Source organism: Saccopteryx bilineata, chromosome 5 (genome assembly GCF_036850765.1).
Source record: "Saccopteryx bilineata isolate mSacBil1 chromosome 5, mSacBil1_pri_phased_curated, whole genome shotgun sequence".
In the NCBI taxonomy this organism is placed as follows: Eukaryota; Metazoa; Chordata; class Mammalia; order Chiroptera; family Emballonuridae; genus Saccopteryx; species Saccopteryx bilineata.
Genome location: NC_089494.1, coordinates 202,107,543 through 202,126,070, shown reverse-complemented (window position 1 = coordinate 202,126,070; position 18,528 = coordinate 202,107,543). Strand labels below are relative to the sequence as shown.

Sequence of the window (18,528 nt, the reverse complement as noted above, 5' to 3'; positions counted from 1 at the left end):
GAGAGTTTTGATCATGAATGGGTGCTGGATTTTATCAAATGCTTTTTCTGCAGCTATTGAAATTATCATGTGGTTTTTCTCCTTCCTTTTGTTTATCTGATGAATCACATTGACTGATTTGCAAATATTGTACCAGCCTTGCCTCCCCAGAATGAATCCCACTTGATCATGATCATGGTGTATGATTTTTTTAATATATTGCTGAATCCGGTTTGCTAATATTTTGTTGAGGATTTTAGCATCTATATTCATCAGGGATATTGGCCTATAATTTTCTTTCTTTGTGTTGTCTTTGCCTGGTTTTAGAATCAAAATTATGCTTGCTTCATAGAAGGAGGTTGGATGTCTTCCTTTTGAATTTTTTGAAATAGCTTGAGAAGGATAGGAGTTAGTTCTTCTTTGAATATTTGGTAGAATTCACTTGTGAAGCCATTAGGCCTAGGACTTTTCTTTGTTGGGAGTTTTTTGATAACTGTTTCAATCTCATTTGTAGTAATTGGTCGGTTTAGGTTTTCTGATTCTTCCAGATTGATTTTTGGAAGATTGTATGTTTCAAGGAATTTGTCCATTTCATCTAGGTTGTCTACTTTTTTGGCATACAGTTCTTCATAGTATTTTCTTACAATATTTTGTATTTCTGTAGTGTCAATTGTTATTTCTCCACTCTCATTTCTAATTTTATTTATTTGAGTCCTCTCTTTTTTTCTTGGTGAGTCTGGTTAAAGGTTCATCGATCTTGTTTACCTTTTCAAAGAACCAGCTCATGGTTTCATTGATCCTCTGTATTGTTTCTTTAGCCTCCATGTCATTTTTTTCCACTCTGATCTTCATTATTTCCTTCCTTCTACTACATCTGGGCCTTACTCGCTGTTCTTGATCTAGTTCTTTTAGATGCAGGGTTAATTTATTTATTTGAGCTTTTTCTACCTTCTTAAAGTATGCCTGTAGTGCTATGAACCTCCCACTCAGTACTGCTTTTGCTGTGTCCCATAAATTTTGAGTTGTTGTATTCTCATTATCATTTGTTTCTAGGAATTTTTTTATTTCTTCTTTGATATCATTGTTAATTCATTATTTAACAACCTGCTATTTAGTTTCCATGTGTTTGAGAATTTTTGAGTTTTTCTGTTGTGGTTGATTTCTAGTTTTATGCCATTGTGATCAGAGAAAATGCTTGATATGATTTCAATCTTCTTAAATTTGTTGAGACCGCTTTTGTGCCCTAACATGTGATCTATCCTAGAGAATGTACCATGAGCACTTGAAAAGAATGTATATTCTGCTGCTTTAGGGTGAAAGGTTCTGAAGATACCTATTAAATCCAGTTGATATAGTGTGTCCTTTAAGTCTGCTATTTTTTTTTGTTAATTTTCTTTCTTGAGGATCTGTCTAGTGATGTTAGTGGGGTATTGAAATCCCCTACTATTATAGTATTGCTGTTGATCTCATCCTTTATATCCATCAAAGTCTGCTTTATATATTTAAGTGCTCCTATATTAGGAGCGTAAATATTTATAATAGTTACATCTTCCTGTTGGGTTGCTCCCTTTATCATTAGGTAGTGGCCTTCTTTATCTCTTACTATAGTCTTTGTTTTAAAGTCCATTTTGTCTGCTATAAGTATTGCTACCCCAGCTTTTTTTAAATTTCTATTTGCATGAAATATTTTTCCATCCTTTTACCTTCAGTCTATGTGCATCTTTTGTTTTAAGGTGTGTCTGTTATAGACAGCATATGTACAGGTCCTGTTTTTTTATCCATGCAGCTACCCTATGTCTTTTGATTGAATCATTTAATCCATTTACATTTAAGGTTATTACTGATATGTAGTTGTTTATTGCCATTTTATTCTTTAAAGCTGTATTCCTCTTTTCTATATTCTTTTCACACTTTGATCTGTTTACAACAGGCCCCTTAACATTTACTGCAGCATTGGTTTGGTTGTAATGAATTCCTTGAGTTGTTTTTTGTTTTTGTCTGGGAAGCTTTTTATTTCTCCTTCAATATTAAATGATAGCCTTGCTGGATAAAGTAGTCTTGGTTGTATGTTCTTGTTCTGCATTACTTTGAATATTTCTTGCCATTCCTTTCTGACCTCACGTGTTTCTGTTGAGAAGTCGGATGTCATTATTATGGGGGCTTCTTTGTAGGTGATAACTTTTTTTTTCTCTAGCAGCTTTTAATATTTTCTCTTTATCACTTAGCTTGGGTATTTTAATTATGATGTGTCTTGGTGTAGGTTTCTTTGGATTTCTCTTTAATGGAGTCCTCTGTGCTTCTTGAACTTGTGAGAGTTTCTCCTGCATTAATTTAGGGAAGTTTTCAGCTATGATATGATTGAACAAAGTCTCTATCCCTTGTTCTTTTTCTTCTTCTTCTGGAACCCCTATGATGCAGATGTTATTTCTCTTCATGTTGTCACAGAGCTCTCTTAGAATTTCCTCAGACTTTTTGAGTCTCTTTTCTTTTTTCTGCTCTGCTTCCATGCCTTCATTCAACTTGTCCTCCAACTTGCTGATTCGATCCTCAGCTTCATCCATCCTGTTTTTAATTCCTTCCATTGTGGTCTTCATTTCTGATATTGTATTTGTCATCTCCAACTGATTCTTTTTTAATATTTCAATGTCCTTTTTTATACTTGCTATTTCTTTATTTTGGTGTTTGTAATGACCATCCTTTGTTGTTCTAAGATATTTAAGCATTGTAACAGTCATTATTTTAAACTCTGCATCCAGAAGTTTGGTTATTTTCATATCACTCAGTTCATTTCCTGGGGGTTTCTCTTGTGGTTTCATTTGGATTGCACTTCTCTGTCTTCTCATTATGTCTGTGTGTTTCGGTGTGTTGTTTGTAGAGCTGGTTGAATCTAAGCTTGGTGTTGTCTGCCACCAATTTTCAGTTGTGTTATTTCTCTAAGGTGCTATCTTCATGGCCTCTAACTGATAAAAAATCTTTCCTTTTATTATGATAAGTTCCAACATAATAATCAGCATTAATCATCTGTAAGGAATATTTATCTTTCCTTATCAATGAAAGTTTAGAGTCAGGTACATTATCCAAGAGAATTCTGAAGTCTGTATTTGGGTAGAAGAGTTCCCAATTGTGGGTTTGCATGAGCTTTGAATTCTGGGAATGTGGTGAAATGATGAGACAGGTATTCACAAGCATAGATAGGATTTCCAGACCATTTAGTGCCTAGCATATGCCATACATTCTGCCACACATTGAGGAGTACAGAGATGAGAAACATCCTCCATTACTGCAAGGAGACAGAAATACAAGCAAACAATCTCAACAAGTTGAGAACAAGGCTGTAAAAGAAAACATACAAAGTACAATTGAAAAGTAGAAATAGAGGTTAAAGGAGGGTGGGAGAAAAGTATAAGTGAATTGTAAAATAGACTTAGAAGAAGAGAAGGGAATGAGGCAGGAACAAGTAGAGGGATTAGCATGCACAAGGGCCCAGAGTCATGATGTAGAGAGTAGTGAGTAGAATTCCAGGGAATGTGCATTGGGAGCTGAGACTGGGGAGGAGAGGTGGGGTAGGTATTCCATACATGTCTCTTCTGCTATTCAGAGAGATTCAGACTCACTCAATAGTCTATAGGAAGCCACTTTACCTCTTAGTCAAGTAAGTAACTTGATCATATTTTCAATTTGAAAGGATAACTCTATAGTGGTATTGGGGAGGTACTGAAAAAAGTAGACTAGAATGAAGATAGGGAAACAAGTTAGAGGGCTCATCAGCAATCAGATGAGAGATGATGAAGGCTTCAGTCATAGCAATCACAATGGGAAAGGAGAGTATGAATGTTAAAGATTCAGTATCATCTGAATGGGGTAGCTGACTGAGCAGAGGAGGGAGAGGGAAGAATTACAGATGATACTCAAGTACCTGGTTTGAATTGTTAGGTAGAAGGTGCCAGCATTCATTGAAAAAGAAACAGAACATCTGTAGAGCAGAATAATCAAAAGAAGGAAAAGAGAAGCTAACTAATTTAGTTCTAAACATGTTGAACAAATGAAATAAGAAAATCAAGAAAATTGCTCAGGGAGAAAGGGTTGATAAAAAAAAAAAAAAAAGCGTACCAGGAGTGGAACACTGGGGAACACAAAATCGGAGGTATTTATTATTGAGGGAGAATGAAACAGCAAAAGAAACTGAGGTCAAATGAGAAGTAGAAGTCAGCTCTCATAAAAGCCAAGAGAGGAACAGCTTTCAAGAGGTCAATTGCATCAAGTTAGAGAAGAATTGAAATGTGCTCTGGGTTTAGCAGTTAGGATTTTCCTGCCGACTGTGGCAAGATCACTTTCACTGGTGTAGTGACAAAAGGAAACAACTTCCTCTCTCCCTCTCTCTCGCTTCTGTTTTGTTTTAATCTCAACATGTCTCTCCTGGCTGGTTCTCTTTGACAGTTCTTAGTGTAAAAATTGCAGTGTCTGCCTCTTGCAAATGAATAGAACCCTTTAAGAGTTATTCTGTACACAAATGTCTTTTAAGGTAAAGTTGAATTTCTTCACTAAGCATTCATTAGAGAGGTTTCTGAAGGCACTTTAAAAAAAAGGCAGCCTGATTCTAGGTAATCAGAAAACGGCAATCTCAGATCCAACAACATGAGAATTTCTTTCCCTTTCTTTTTCTACTACTTCTCTCTCCTTCTTAGCAAGCAGCTTCAATATGGAAAGAATTATGTTTGGCACTTTGCGGACATAAATCATGAACAAGGCACAATCCTGCTCCATCCAAGCCCCCAACCATGCTGATTACAAGTCCCCGAAAAAGACAGACATGCACTCAGCCAACTTTAAGTAAGGTAGGCTAAAATAAATGTCCATATTAATAAACACAAAGTTCTATGGGGGCCCAAGTGTAATTCCCTATCTTTCATAAAATGCAGGAAATAACCTTTAAAAACATAGACACAATTGGGGAGTTCATCACACCACTAATTACCGCCCTACTCCTCAGACCATAAACTTTTATGCCATCTGCTCTCTGCTTATTTCATTCGTACTCATTTATTTCATCAGGTACCCAGATGCTAATATGAAAAACTTAACAGGCATTAGTAGCGAGTGGAGATTTTAGGCTTTATTCTGATTCTTTTGTTAAATTGAATGTTACTAATACCATTTGGACTCTTCATTGAATGTTAAAGTTCTTAAAATTAAATGCATAGCCTCACAGATTGTGTGAGCACTGAGCCTCCTTCTCCCAGAGGAGGTAAACTGGGACACCAAATTGTCTGGAATGGCTTCTGAGGAATACTATTTTCATCTGAGTCACCTCACAGCGATATCTTTGCAGCCATACCCCTTTTAAAGTTCTTTGTAAAGCAAGTGCCTTTAAAGGGACAACCTAATGCTGCATGCTTGCACATCATTTCCCACTTGTGCAGGTTGCTATATATAACTGAGGCCTTTTGGAAGATGAAAATGAAACTCTGTAGTCAGAGAGACCCAAAATATCATATAAGTCAGGTCATACTTTTTTAGGGCATCCTTCTGTGTCCTCTCAGCAAACTTTGATTATATTTCAACTAGGAATAGATAAGAGGTCACTGAAATAAAAGAAGAAGAAAAAAACATTTCTCTGGTAGGTGGTTTGGGCATAGGTACTTGAGTCAGGCATGCCTCGTTTGGGATGGCAACTCTATCATTTATTACTCTGTGACCTTGAGTAGAGTTCTTTATCATCTCTAGATTTCACCAGTAAAGCCATGAAATGAGAGACTACATATAAAGAACTTACGTTAGCTTGGCATGGAGTTCTTAAACAATGGTAGCTATTATAATAATTATTATTGTTGTTATAATTTATTCCAAATTGCCCTGGATTACCATTTATAGTTCACTGCCTAACACATGGAAGGCATTCAGTGTCTGTTTATTTTTTAGTAAATGCCTGGCTGGCACAGAATGCTTAGAATGCAATATTTTCAAGAAGGGCTTCCTCTCTTTTGGCTTGCTCAGGGTACCTAGGGTATTGGGAAGGTAGCAAAACTGCAAAAACTCTGTATTCTGCTGATAATTGCGTAATGTTATTTCTCAGAATTTAGTAATATTACTTTTTTTTCTCATCTATGTGAATAGAGAGCATATGTACGCTAGGCTAGTCTTAGATCATCTTTTTTCCCTACTCACGAGTGGGACAAAATAGTTTCTTTCTTTTTTTTTTTTTTTTCTTTTTTCTGAAGCTGGAAACAGGGAGAGACAGTCAGACAGACTCCCGCATGCGCCCTACCGGGATCCACCCGGCACGCCCACCAGGGGGCAATGCTCTGCCCCTCTGGGGCATTGCCCTGTTGTGACCAGAGCCACTCTAGTGCCTGGGGCAGAGGCCAAGGAGCCATCCCCAGCGCCCGGGCCATCTTTGCTCCAATGGAGCCTTGGCTGCGGGAGGGGAAGAGAGAGACAGAGAGGAAGAAGGGGGGGTGGAGAAGCAAATGGGCACTTCTCCTATGTGCCCTGGCCGGGAATCGAACCTGGGTCCCCCACACGCCAGGCTGATGCTCTACCGCTGAGCCAACCGGCCAGGGCCCAAAGTAGTTTCTTTCTATGTCAATCATAGACCTGACGAGTATTTTTACTTAGCATTTTCCATCAGAAGTTCCAGTTGATATTTTCAAGCTGGGTTCTGGGAGAAAAATTGGGGTAGTGTGAATGGGAAAGTTTGAGCACATTGAGACAAGGATAGAGTAAACAGGAGTTCTGCAATACAAGTATGACTCCTTTGATCATGGGTAGTCCCCAATAGTAAGGATCTGGAGATTGTGTGTGTGTGTGTGTGTGTGTGTGTGTGTGTGTGTGGAGGGGGCTGTTCACAAAACATTTACCTAATATTTAAACATCATGTTACTCAAGCAGCAAGCAGTAGGCCACAGACTACTTTGTGAAAGGAGACAATGGAGAGAAATGACATGGACTATAATGGGTATAATAGAAGATTTTTTTTCACCTTCTTGGGTCATTGAGATCCTAAAACATTAAGTCCCAAGGTTTCTCCAGAACCAGCCATGACATAATGATGTAATGAGTGTTCAATAATTTTCAATGGGCTGTGATTTAAAAAACTACTCTTAACATGACCCATTTGCGAAGACAAACTTTCCTTTGGTAAGAAAAATTCTCCAGTGCAAAAAAGGAGCTAAAGATCAAGCTATAAAGAGGGACACCTGTATTTCTTTTCTTCCCACAGATGCCTCCCAAGTTTGAAATAAAGCAGCTCTCTATTGTGTTGATTCTGAGTTCACCAGTTCCTTTCTTTTTATCTGTTGTTTATCCAGTTACTTCCACTTAGCTCCTCCAGTTTCCCTTCACTCACCCAGAAACACGGAGGCCGAAGGCGGAGGAAGCCTTGTTTACTTTCTTAGCCAGCCAGCCATTTAAAAGCGCTGCTACCCTTCAAGGTGGTTTCTCTCTCCATTTTCTCTGGTCAAGTCAAATAATGTGTTACAGTTACATCTCCTTTGATTGTAGGCAGGTTTACCAGTCACCTAAATTCTTTTGAGAAAGGTAGGTCGGCAGAGCCATGGTCATAGGCAGCTCCTACTCCAAGACGACTCCATCTGCTTGTGTGTTCTGTGTAATCTGCAGAGGTCGTGGCACTTTCCCGGGTTGTTCCGCCTTGGCATGATCTGCACAAGGCTTTGCTGAGTTGAAATAAGGCTTCTTTCAGCCCAGTTTCTTGTCTTGCCAGGAGCATCAATGAGAATTTTGTGGGAGAGTCTGGTAGTTGAATTTAATGTCATCCTCTAATGTTACCTATTTCCCTAAATCCCTGCATTTGTCTCTGCCATCATTGTCTAATTCCCTTTCAGAAGTCCACTTTGGATCTGCCATTAATTTATTGAAATCCTGAAAGCCCTTTTGCATTTACTGTTACCCTGTGCAATCATTTGGGGGTAACATTCTTATTGTCAAATACATTCAAATAGTCTTAATTCACTCTCCAGAATATCTCCTATAAATTACAAATAAAATCCTCAGTTATAACATTGTAGGATTTGGGATGATAAGTTAATTTTGATTTTTCATAACATAATATTTAGCAGTTATGAAGGTAAGAAAGACAAAGCTGCCAGGGTATCCCCTAGAAATCCCAAGATGCATATTATTAGCATTTGCATTCTTATTTACATAAATTTGTGTGCTCCATTCAGAAGGTTCTGGCTACAATTATGTAAAATAAAACACACAAGGCCTCTTAATTTGAGGGTGGAGACCACCTACCCCAGGCCTGCCTACCTGTGCCCAGTGATTTTGCTGGGCTCCCTCTTTGCTCCAAGAAGTTTCTCTCCTTTATTCCTATCCAATAATCATAACTATTAATTAAAAAGTTATCATTTAGTTGAAAGGCTGCAGTTGGCTTCAAAACATCTTTTTTTTTCTTTTATGAGTTCACTCTGGAACCCTTTGTTTTTCAGCCCAAGGTTTTCACACACCTTTTCTCTTTCACAGCAAGGTACCATATTTCCCCATGTATAAGATGTTCCCATGTATAAAATGCACCTTAATTTTGGGGCCCAAAGTTTGAAAAGAAATGTATTATATAAAGTTATTGAACTCAAGTTTTATTCATCATAAAATTCATACAACTCCTCATCACTGTCAAAACTCCCATCCATTAGCTTGTCCTCAACTGTGTCTCATGACAAATCACTGTTTTCAACAATGAGCTCACAAACAACCATGAAAAAGTGAGAAATGCAAGTAAAAGAAATCTACAACCACTGTAGAGGACGCACCCAGTTTTTAGACCCCAAATTTTTTGAAAAACAGTGCACCTTATACATGGGGAAATGTGGTAATTTGGGTTCCTGGTTCAGTTTGGGGCACCATAATTTGGGTGACAAAAATCACATCTGGGTCCAGTTTACAGCCAGCCTTTCACCCAACAGAAAGCTTCCTGACAATGACAGAGTTTGAATTCTGGGCAGATTAATTACAGGTTTCAATTATCCACCCGAAATGCTGCCTCGCATTGACCCCTATAATTAAAGCTTGACTTTGCTTACATCTTCGGAATCCTTTTCCCTCTTCAGGTGGAGAGATAACAGCTGATTGCAATGGGAGTTCATTACAGTATTTAATGCAAGAGCATTGAACCCAGAATCTGGAACTATGGGGAGAGAAGAGAGCAAGAATATCCTTTGAGAGCAATCCTGCTCAACCCCAAGTTGACAAGTCCTGGTGTCATGTGGACACCTGCGTGCTAACCCTGCCTCAGTGAGATTGAAGAGCTAGAATCCCATAGCAAAATATCACTAAGCCAGGAGTGACCATATTGCACTTGATTGTCTCTGCTCTCTGAAAAGCATCCCCGAAAGTCAGTCCCTTTATGCTGCTGTTAGTGCTTCTGTTCAGGTCTAGGAAAACATGGAGTAAGCATGGGGCTCACTATTGAATTGAAATAAAATTTAGTCAGAAGAGACCCTCTGGGGTTCATTGACTTCTGACCTAAGCCATTTAAATGGCTTCTTTCCATCTTCACAAAGTGGTGGTCTATTTAGGGTCTATTTATGAACAAAATCAAAATAAGAGGGGTGGGAGGGGACAGAGGCAGGGGCAAGATGGTGAGTGTTGGAGCAATTGCCTACACACTTGGTGATGTTCGGGGCGTGTTTTGTTTATTTGTTGTTTTAGTCTTTGGGCCAAATGATACTCTTCTCACTTGAACTGAAGTCAGCAGAAGGAAAGTGCAGACCTCACAGAAACTTAGTCCCAAGAAGCTCCAGTCGCTCCCCTGCTGTGGCTGCAAAATATCAGCAGAGCTGGCAGCACAACCCGGAGGCTTCCTGTTCAGCCAGGTCTGGACTCTGGGACTCCACACTCCGCAGACAGCTACCTTGCAGGGCTAGCCACCAAGGCAGAATTACCAGGACTTGCAGGGAAATTGATTTGTTTCACTTTAAAAACTGCAAAAATTCTGGTTCTGCCCATATGTATCTATGAATTGGAAAGAAAGAATTGTTGTTTGTCTTTGACTTGTCCTGACTATGACTATATTTCATTCTAGACCCTGGATTACATGTGTGCAGTCTAGAGATATATGACTGTAGCAAAGGACAGTTGGTGAGCTTACTATATGTATTGTTTTTTATTTATTCATTCATTAAATTCATTTGAATAATTTGTAAAGTTCAAAATAAGTTTTGAAAAATCCTCTTCTTGTGAATTTATATTAAATGATTTAATCCTGGTGACAGTCCCTTGAGGCACATACTATTATGATGCCCCTTTTTACAGGTGACTTGCTCAAAGTCACATTGTCAGTGAATAATAGAGCTGGGATTTGAACCCAGGCAGTCTGGCTCCTGAGAGCCCACACTCTTACCATCTACACTCCATGGTGGCATTAAGGGTTCAGGTTCAGAGCCGTAGCAGTTCAGGCAAAAACCTGTAATTTCTCTTCTAGAGGCAAGATCTTTCACAAAATAGTTTAAATAGCTAATATGTTTGAATGAGGTAGTATGGTGGCTGGATTTCATACTAATATGTTGAAGGGATTCAGAATATACCACCTCAAAATATGCCACGTTGGCACAAGGATTCTTATGAGACAAAGGTGAATCGGCGCACAAACTACACTGAACAGCTTAAAACTGGTTCTCCTCGCTTAGAGCAGATTGGGGATTAATTCAATTCTGAGTTATTATATGGAGACAGCACTGTGCGTGTGCCACCCCCGTCCTCAGGATGAACTGGAACAAATAATTCTCAGTCTATAGATTCAAGTGATAAAATATGGCCATTGGAGCCCTCTATGAAGCAAGAATCTCTTCAGGGAGGACCATCATGTGCCTAGATCAAATATGGACAAATCAAAAACTTAATATATCAAACTCCGCCAGATTGGAATTCCTCTGTGCTTTTTCTTGCCCCTTGACCCTCTACCGTAACTAGCTAAGTTCCAAAGCACTCCAATCAAAACTTACCGTACCGGCATTACCTCATGTCACCCTATTCTCCCTAATCCTCAAAATTTCTGCAGACCCCAGATGGAGGAGCAGACTTGGGTGATGCTTTCTGTCTCTTGGGAGTCGACTCAGCAATAAATCCATCAGCCTTTCTTTTCTCTAAGGTCCTTGTCACAGTTTTAGCTCCTGTGCACATAGGGCAGAGGGCCCTTGCTTGGTAACAAAGGCAAATGAGAAACAGCAGATGTTTCTCTGCTCCATCCCATTTTGTCTAAAAGTAGAGCATACATTTCCCTTTGTAGAGGCAACAGAGATTTGTAAAGGTGTCTTCTTCTTCTATACCAGAAGGAAGAGAACTCTTGACCACCAGAGATGACTTTTATCAATAGAAAAAAAAACACCAACTTGAGTCTGCATAACAAACCTTATTAAATCCGTAACTCTTATCTTCCATTAACTTATACCATATGTTCAGTTTCTCACAATTTAATGCCCCAAGAAGCCCCACACCTCTTTTCTTTCTCTTGTCTCTTCTCCACGGTTTATTACTCTTTGTTAAAATGGTGCATAAGCCTCAAATATAACTGCTTCTTTAGGTCTTCACTTCTTTTCTATAAAGGCCTTCTTGTTCATAGTAATGAATCTTTTCTCCTGTTTATCTTTTTCTTTTTCAATTTAATTTGCATTGTCCCGGGTACTGAACCTAATATAAATTACTGAAAGCACCCTCTTTCCTTCTAACAAGTTCTGACAGGCAGGGGAAAGAGAATCAGAGCTGAGAAACTGGGACTTTAAGGGAATTGGGGAGGACAGCATCCGGATGGAAATGGAGGCAAAAGCAGAGATAAGGAAATCTCAGATCAACATCTTCTCAACATTTTGCCAAGGACAAGTGTCATAAGGGCCAACCAAATAGTTCAAAATTTGGATTTGACCAGCCACACGTATGAAATTCAATTGATTATTTCTCCCAAATAGCTCGAGGCAAAAAGAAATAATAGCTAACAGGCTGAAATCATACTGTTCAACAAGTAACAGTGCCATTCTTACTTTGCCAACTGGCTTCTCAATCAGAGGGCTTGCAAAGCAGACTGGAGTTACACTGCTGTACATCGAAGTTTTCCATTGCTGTTCCTGTAAGAAAGGAAACACAGCGAGATTTCAGGGACTCGGCTGGTTCTCCTGCTGCATGGCCATGTCCTTGTTTCTCACAATAGCGCCTCAAGCACTAAAACTGAATAGCTGTCACTTGAAATACCCGAGTCAGCATTTTTGCACAGGCATCTTCAGCTTGCAATATGTACAAACTCATTTAACCTTGTGCAGAGACATGTTACAAAACCATTTATGACATTTTGAAGGAATTCATACACACATGTTGATATAAATGCAGAATATTTTCAGTTTAAGCTGTTAAGGTATCTTCATAGAATATAGTAGACCAGACCATGTGAATCTTTTTTTAAAAGTAACTTTACTGATAACTCATTGTCTAAAAACACTGACCATAGTTAACTTTTGGTTTTCAAATCTTTGGATCTATATGGAATCCTATTCAAAAGTTCTCTGCTTGCTTTTTAGAACACTGAAAAACGTGGCTCTTTTCCACTTCTAGGGGCTTTAGCTCCAACTCTGTCCCAAATTTAATTTATCCTCAAGCCATACATATACTTCTCGAACAGACTCTAGTTTGTGTTTTGTTTTTTGGTGTTTTTTTCCCCACTGTCCCTAGTTCCTAGAATATCCTTTCCTCAACATCTGCCCATGATTTCTTACCTGTACTATGAAGCCCAGCTCAGATTCTCTAAGAAATATTTTGCTATTTTTCTCAACACCTGACTAGTGTCAGAATAAGTTTTTTTCTACCACTGGATCCAGGTACTACTATTAGAGTATCTGTCATTCTCTGCTGGGAAGGTTAGCAACCAAGGACAGGACTGGTGTCTTAGTGATCACTGTATCCTTCCTAATCCAATGCACATCTTACACATTGCAGGGGTCTGAACATTCATGTCCTCACAAAGACTGCAGGTTAAAATCCCAATCCCCAAGGTGATGGTTTTAGGAGGTAAGGCATTTGGGAAGTGATTAAATCGTGAAGGCAGAGCCCTCATGAGTGGGATTAATGTCTTTATGAAAGAGGTCCTGGAAAGCTTGCTTGCCCCCTTTCCCATGTGAGGATGCAATAAGAAACTCACAACCTGAAAAAGGGACCTCACCTGACCATGCTGGTACCCTGAGATGTCAGACTTCCAGCCTCCATGACTGTGAGAAATAACTTTCTGCTGTTTGTAAACCACCCTGGCTGGGACACTTTGTTACAGCAGCTTGGACAGACTGAGACATGCCTGTAGGTGCCCTCTTGTTAGGCAAATAAGTTTGTAAAATTTGTGTTCCTTGGTTTTGCTCACTTTTATTGTTAAAAATGGCCACTGCCCATGTGATTGCATTGCTCAGGTGATAATGTTAATTACCTTCCTGCTGGAAAGGAGCTTAGTTATGCTAATGTGTGCTGGAGGAGGGGCTTTCCCGCTGAAAAATTTTAAAAGAAGGAGCTAGGAGGCCATTTTGGGCAGAGACCATATTGTTGCAGAGGAAGCAGGCAGCCAAGATGGCCGGGTGCTGAAGGGGAACAGAGGTGAGGGGTTTTGTGTGCTCCGCTGAGAACTGGTGGGGGCTTTGATTCCAGGAAAACTCGGAAAAGACTCTCCTGGTTGTGGTGCCGGAGATTGCGTTGGGAGCCCTGTGTGTTTGCTTGTCGGCCAGTGGGACACTTTAATAAATAAAATGGCCCACCATTTTTTGGCTCCACTGTTTCTTTACCATCAGCCTGAATTCAATAAGAACCTGCATGTGAATGGCCATGATGGCAGCAGGGCCCCCTGGCCTTCCAACTCTGTCAGAGGACCCTCTCCTTCTGGTCGCTGAATCTTTATGTCGTCACTAATTTCCACTTTACCAGACCCAGCTCCCTTCAACCCCAGCTCTCTCACTACACACATTTTCACTCTCAGTCTTGTTAGAGGAGACATTAAGAGGCTTGTTACTGAAAAAAAAAACACAAAAAAAACAAACTTAACTGTAGGTACCAATAACCTCATAAAATGAAAATGACCTTTAAAACTGAATCCACTAGGATTGACCCATGCCCACCTCCTGCTGTCCATTAATTGGCCATTTTCTTGAAAGATTTTTCAGTGGTCTTATCAAAGGAATGGAGAATGGCCCTCTGGAATCTCTACCCCTGCTGTTACTAATTATCTTAACCCTGGGCAAATTATTTGTACTTTCGACCCGGGTGGCCCTGCCTGTAAATGTGGTTTGTGTTATTTACACACATCTCACAGGGATTTTGAGACTAATTTTGAGGATCTCTGCGGTCTAGAAAGGCAAAGCATAATACCTGGAGAAGAGGCCCTGCAGTTTACCCTCGGGAGAAGCCATAAAAACCCCTGACTTCTTCTCCTCACCTGAAAAAAGGGTTCTGACTGCATTCTGAGCGGTGTGGATTTCTGTCCATTAGGCGTTACACTGAGACTAGCAACTCGTTCCACAGGTCATGTTCCAGTCATCAAAGTTTAATTACTGTCAAACCCCATGAGCTCAGGTCCCTAATATATTAGTGAAAGCATGAATAAAAGTTCCACAGGATCCAGTTACCAAATCCCACCCTTCTGAGATTGAATGTCACCAGGGTATAAAGGCCAAAATAGGGCAGCTTGAGATGACAACTTTTTTTTTTTTTTTTTTTAATAAAAATAACAGGTTCCGTTTTGATGATCAGGACACATGACTCTGTTCCGAGGAAGTCAATCTGCAGGTGCAGAAGATGAATCTGAACTCTGCCCTTCACTTTGAGGCTGGCCTGGTTGCTATGGCAACACCTAACTATGTAGGTTTCCTTAGGTGGTTGTGTGGCTTGATTGCCTTCAAACTAAAGATTCTCTTGATAGGTTTGCTCTGGGTGTTCTTAAGACTAAAACAACCCAGCAGTTGCATAACATAGATTTATCACCTAAAAACTGTTTGTTTGGTGGGAAAATATGTGATGATTCTGGGCCATACACAAATGGGAATGTCTGGGAAAAAATGGACTCAAATGCAAAACACAGACTAGAGAGGGGCATATGGTTATTAGTAAATAGGATTTACTTTTCCTGATCTCCTCTCCTCATTTCTGGCTCTTCACACAGGGTTTTGTTGCTGTTTTCTGGATGGTTGAGCGGCTAGGTGGCTGGTGTCAGACTCTCCACGTTTCACCCACCATTTGCTAACTGTGGGAACGAGGGTGCTGAGGAAGAACGTGGACACAGTGGAATAACAGAGAATTAGAGAAAAGGCAAGTCAGCATCCTGAGATGCTACAAAACTGCTCAGAGATCTCCACATAAAAGGTACCTGGTGTTGCTTTTCTAAGACCGGATTCCTAAAAGGAGACCAAAAGAAGTGGTTAAAGCCTCGAACTGTAATTACAACCTTCAGTGTTTACTCTGGTGCCTAAAATATAAGAGCAACTCCTGGAGCAAAGGACAGAACTAACCTAGGATTTTGGTGAGGAAGAGTAGACGCAAGCAGGGGTCGCTTGGCAGGCTCAGGGAGCTGTGGAGCAGTGGGACCCACCCAGGGGGCATCTGCATGAGGGTGCGCACTGGGCAGCTCCGCCATTCCTAATCATTCTGGAGGCAAGACTATGTCTTCTCTTAGGAATCTTCATTTTATACTGCACAGAAAACACGGACACTGATGGCTGTCAACTGCCTCCCTTTCCTCCCTGTACTCAGGAACAATGTGTTCTGTTTTGAAATGAAAGCAGATTCTATCTTGAAAATTGCCATCCTCTGTCCAACCTCAGCCTGTCACCCTGGTCTTTCTCCTGAGTGAAATAACTGCACCTTGAGTCTGTAGCGTGCTTTCCAAAAACAGCTAACACAGCACTTCAGTTGCCCCTCACAAGAGCCACATGCTGTTTCTGGGACTTAGGATGTGGAAGGAGCTGTGATATTTCACTCGGTGGGAAACCTTAGAAGAAGAAAGTTCCTGAAAAGGATTGTTGCCATTTCTCTGGTCCCTGTGCTCTCTGCCCTGCCCCCCCCCCCCCCCCCCGTTTATTGAAGCCAACCAGCAGGGTTTGGGTTTGCCCCACCCATCCCAGCTGCAGTTCATTCCTTGCAAGGGTCAAGCACACAGACGCAGAGGTGAGGTGGCCTTGGGAAGGGAGGAGGACTGGGTGGAGGGCCAGTAAACGTTGACTCACTCAGGCTTGACCAGGCTTCCTCCCTTTTTCCACACTCCAGTACAATTTTGGTGAACTTAAGTAAACTGTACAAACTGCTAAGCTTTCCTACTTCCTTTTGGGTTTTTATCACAGACCTCCACCAGCTCCGGTATGAGAAGCACCCCCCACCCCTCCCCAGCCTTAATGCTTGCGAGCAGAGAGCAGGTCACAGGGAAGAGCATTCTTACAAGCATGCCAGTTTTGAAGTTTTCTGGACAGAATCCTGTTAGAGCCTGATCTGCTTACACATCCATCAGCACTTCCCTCAGCACCTATTTCCCTTAAATACTCCGCTAAATATTTGCATTTAAATTTCCATTTCTTGAATGTTTTATATGCTGATGTTTAAAATATCCCTTGTGCTTTTTCTTTCCTTCCATGTGTCATATGCATCTTCAGTACCACCTGCACTGACCACAAGGCCACTACAAAATATATACATTAAAATAAATGCTTTTGCCCTGGCCAGTTGGCTCAGTGGTAGAGCGTCGGCCTGGCGTGCAGGGGTCCCGGGTTCGATTCCTGGCCAGGGCAAACAGGAGAGGCACCCATCTGCTTCTCCACCCCTCCCCCTCACCTTCCTCTCTGTCTCTCTCTTCCCCTTCCCACAGCCGAGGCTACATTGGAGCAAAAGATGGCCAGGGCGCTGGGGATGGCTCCTTGGCCTCTGCCCCAGGCGCTGGAGTGGCTCTGGTCGCAACAGAACGACGCCCCGGAGGGGCAGAGCATCGCCCCCTGGTGGGCAGAGCGTCGCCCCCTAGTGGGTGTGCCGGGTGAATCCCGGTCCGGCGCATGCGGGAGTCTGTCGGACTGTCTCTCCCCGTTTCCAGCTTCAAAAAATACAAAATAAATAAAAAATAAATAAATAAAAAATAAATGCTTTTGAAACATTCAGCAACATTAATGGGTCTTCTGAAAGGAGAGGACACATTCTCTTCACCATACCCGCTTGTCTCTGAGTTTTCTGTCAGATTTTATCCAAATGCATGTATATTTAGCTACAACACCACTTTGCACCACACTCATACATTTTTCACTTAACATCATGTTATGACATGATTTTTGGATTTATAATATTTAGTGACCAAATAGTGTTCCATCAACAGGCTAGATATGTTGTATCTTGGTACAAGGAGATTGGATTGCTTTCTTCTTTTCTCTCCTTTTCTTTTCTTTTCTTTTCTTTTCTTTTCTTTTCTTTCTTATTCAGTGAGGGGACAAAGGCAGAGAGACTCCTGCATGCACCCTGATGGGCAGATAAGTTAATTTATGCTCACTCTGTTAAAGATGGTGGCTGCTCTCACAAGCTATAGCTAATTGCCCTTCTTGCTTGGGACGGGGTTTAGTTATGCTAATGTGTGTTGAGGGAGAGGCCTTTGTGTCAAAAGGTTTTAAAAGGAGGATCTCAGAGGCCATTTTGGGGGAGAGTAACCACGGTCTTGTCGAGAGGAAGAGCCCATGTTGTAGCAGGGCAGGGAGGCCACGTGGAGGAGACAGCCAAAATGGTGGAATGGTGAAGTAGAAGCCAGTTTGTGCAGGAGAAGGAGATGGGGGACAGAGGTGAATAAGATTGGTGAGGAGGAAGCCTTTGATTCTAGAAAAACTCAGATGAGTCAGTGGCTTTGAGAGCCCTGAATGGTAAGGAAAGTGTTTTCCCTCTGTGTGTTTTTATTCGCTTGCCGAGTGTGAATCTAGAATAAAGGAAAATGGTTTACCAGTTTTTGGCTCTGCAGTTTCTTTACAATCTGTCCAGATTAAATGCAAACCTACACGGGTCAGGTGGCTGTGATGGTGGCCGCAGCTACTGGCCCTAGACACCCCAACTGGAATCCACCCAGTAAGCCCCTTAGGGGGCGATGCTCTGCCCATTTGGGGCATTGCTCCCTCACTAGCAATAGGAGCTCTTCTGAGCACCTGAGGCAGGGGCCATGGAGCCATCTTCAGTGCCTGGGGCCAACTCCTCCACTTGAGCCATGGCTGGAGGAGGTGAAGAGAGAGAAAGAGAGAGAAAAGCAATAGGGAGAGGAGTGGAGAAGCAGATAGTCATCTCTCCTGTGTGCCCTGACTGGGAATCAAACTTGGGACATCCACACTCTGGGATGATGCTCTACCACTGAGCCAACCGGCCAGGGCCATTTTTATATATTTTTTCTAATTATTTTGAAATTTTAAAAACAGTTTTATTGGAACAGTTCACATACCATACAGTTCACCCGTTTGAAGTACACAGTTCAATGTTTCTTAGTATACTTACAGAGTTGTACAGCCATCACCACAATGTAATTTTAGAATTTTTTGACCCCTTTCAAAAGAAACCTTTTACCTATTGTAGTCA

At 41.1% G+C, this 18,528-nt stretch overlaps 1 protein-coding gene across 2 annotated transcripts in view; it reads right to left on the bottom strand.

Annotated features, from left to right (window-relative positions):
- The window catches only part of RASGEF1B (RasGEF domain family member 1B), a 691,952-nt gene that overhangs the window by 148,521 nt on the left and 524,903 nt on the right, over positions 1–18,528 (bottom strand). For both annotated transcript variants that reach the window (XM_066278925.1, XM_066278926.1), the window contains exon 4: positions 11,970–12,053. In XM_066278925.1, coding sequence (XP_066135022.1) covers positions 11,970–12,053 — 84 coding nt within the window. The remainder of the gene's footprint in view (positions 1–11,969; positions 12,054–18,528) is intronic.